This window comes from Meriones unguiculatus, chromosome 10 (assembly GCF_030254825.1).
Source record: "Meriones unguiculatus strain TT.TT164.6M chromosome 10, Bangor_MerUng_6.1, whole genome shotgun sequence".
In the NCBI taxonomy this organism is placed as follows: domain Eukaryota; kingdom Metazoa; phylum Chordata; class Mammalia; order Rodentia; family Muridae; genus Meriones; species Meriones unguiculatus.
Window position 1 is genome coordinate 61,395,332 of NC_083358.1, and position 2,134 is coordinate 61,397,465.

Genomic DNA, 2,134 nt, shown 5'->3' on the forward strand with positions numbered 1-2,134 from the left:
AACAGTAGCAAAGTTACAGTTATGAAGTAGCAACAAAAATTATTTTAGGGAACCTGGTGTGGTGACACATACACCTTTAATTCCAGCACTCAGGGAGGAAAAGACAGGTGGATTACTGTGAGTTCGAGGCCAGTCTACAAAGTGAGTCCAGGACAGACAAGACTACACAGAGAAATCCTGTCTCAAAAACAAGTAGTTTATGATTGGGGCCACCACAGCATAAGGAAGTATATTATAGGGTCACAGCATTAGGAAGGATGAGAAGCACTGGGTTACAGGCAAGCGACTTCTGGTGTCTTGAAAATGGATGCCATCCTCTTGAACACTCCCTCACATCCATTCTGAGAAAACACTGAGTCCTGCTGAAGCTTCAGCTAGAATAATGACCCTTTCACTCTGCATTACATTTTCTTTTGAATCTTAGTGAGGCTTCAAACTCTGGTTTTACTCTCTAGGTTTTAGCCAGAACTTCTACTTCATGTCCCTCATGAAGAAGTTGCTTGTATGTCACGTGTTTTCTTTTCTGTCGCCTGGAATGTGGATACAACACAGTTGAAGACGAAAGCGGCAACTTCTCAGACCCAGAGAGAAAAGCCATGTGAAGAAGATGGCAGAGTTTTCCCACCAGCCTTGGCACTTGGATGACTTTGTGAAGAATGATTCCAATACTCAAGTTTGAACTGTTAAATGAGGTATAAAGAAACTTCTAAAGCTTGTAAGCCCCTGCACTTGGAGTTGCCTATAAAAACAACAAAACAATAGATTGGCTTGTCTTAATCCTCAGTGATAGCTACACATTTTGGTGAGTTTCTTAGTTTAAAAAAAAAAATCAGGCTTTTTCTCCCACGCGCCACAGACGTTCCTATTGTCATCATGGGCCGCCGCCCCGCCCAGTGTAACCGATATTGTAAGAACAAGCCGTACCCAAAGTCTCGCTTCTGCCGGGGTGTCCCTGATGCTAAGATTAGAATCTTTGACTTGGGTCGGAAGAAGGCAAAATTTGATGAATTCCCACTTTGTGGCCACATGGTGTCAGATGAATATGAACAACTCTCTTCTGAAGCACTGGAGGCTGCCCGTATTTATGCCAACAAATACATGGTAAAGAGTTGTGGCAGGGATGGCTTTCATATTCGAGTGAGGCTCCACCCTTTCCATGTCATCAGAATCAACAAGATGTTGTCCTGTGCTGGGGCTGACAGGCTCCAGACAGGTATGTGAGGTGCCTTTGGGAAGCCCCAGGGCACAGTGGCCAGGGTTCACATTGGCCAGGTCATCATGTCCATCCGCACCAAACTTTAGAATAAGGAGCATGTGATTGAGGCTCTGCGTAGAGCCAAGTTCAAGTTCCCTGGCCGCCAGAAGATCCACATCTCAAAGAAGTAGGGCTTCACTAAGTTTAATGCAGATGAATTTGAAGACATGGTTGCTGAGAAGCGGCTCATTTCTGATGGCTGTGGGGTCAAATATATCCCCAATCGTGGTCCCCTGGACAAGTGGAGAGCCTTGCATTCCTGAGGGCTTCCACAGTGCTCTCCTTGTACCCTACCAAATCATATTCAGTAATAAATCTCAAATCCAATCTGCTTTAAAAAAAAATCAGCTTATTTCATCCCACTAGAGGATGAACATTTGGAGGGCAGAGAGAACACTGTTGGATTCAATATTGTCAGGAGCAGTGTAGACGGAAGAGCACCCAGTTTGCTACAGACTTCTAGGAGAAATGTTACCATCAGCAAGACCCCAAAGAGATCTCTGTCTCTCAGAATCACCTAACACCCAAAGTCAGACGCTGTTTGTGCATCTGTAACAGGGGTGTAGAGCTGTCCACAGAGCTAGACTCACCCCAGACTCTCTTGGACAAGGCAGGGTGGTCATGGCCACATCAGGATGGACGCCAGCTGTACAAGGCCAGGCCTGGATAACACCAGGTAGCTCTGACTATGCTGCACTGATGCTCTTAGTTTTCTCCTTCCTAGTATTGATGTCTGTTATCAAGACCCTCATGTTTCAGTCTTTTGGGGGTTCACTGCTCTCATCTACTCTTGGCAACATTACTGAATTCACTCCTTCTTAATGAACTCATAGAAATGTGATCTTTCAAATATTTTCATTACAGGTTTAGTGGAATAAA

The 2,134-nt window shown here is 44.8% G+C and overlaps 1 protein-coding gene across 1 annotated transcript; it reads left to right on the plus strand.

The window, feature by feature from the left end:
- The first annotated feature begins 840 nt into the window (after positions 1-840).
- Positions 841-1,599, plus strand: LOC110562799 (large ribosomal subunit protein uL16-like). Its single transcript, XM_060392580.1, has one exon. The coding sequence runs from the start codon at positions 874-876 to the stop codon at positions 1,219-1,221; it is 348 nt and encodes a 115-aa protein (XP_060248563.1). The 5' UTR covers positions 841-873; the 3' UTR covers positions 1,222-1,599.
- The last annotated feature ends 535 nt before the right edge of the window (positions 1,600-2,134 follow it).

Bases quoted from the DNA above. Each gene is read 5' to 3' on its own strand.
- LOC110562799 (XM_060392580.1), top strand. From the start codon at position 874: ATGGGCCGCCGCCCCGCCCAGTGTAACCGATATTGTAAGAACAAGCCG.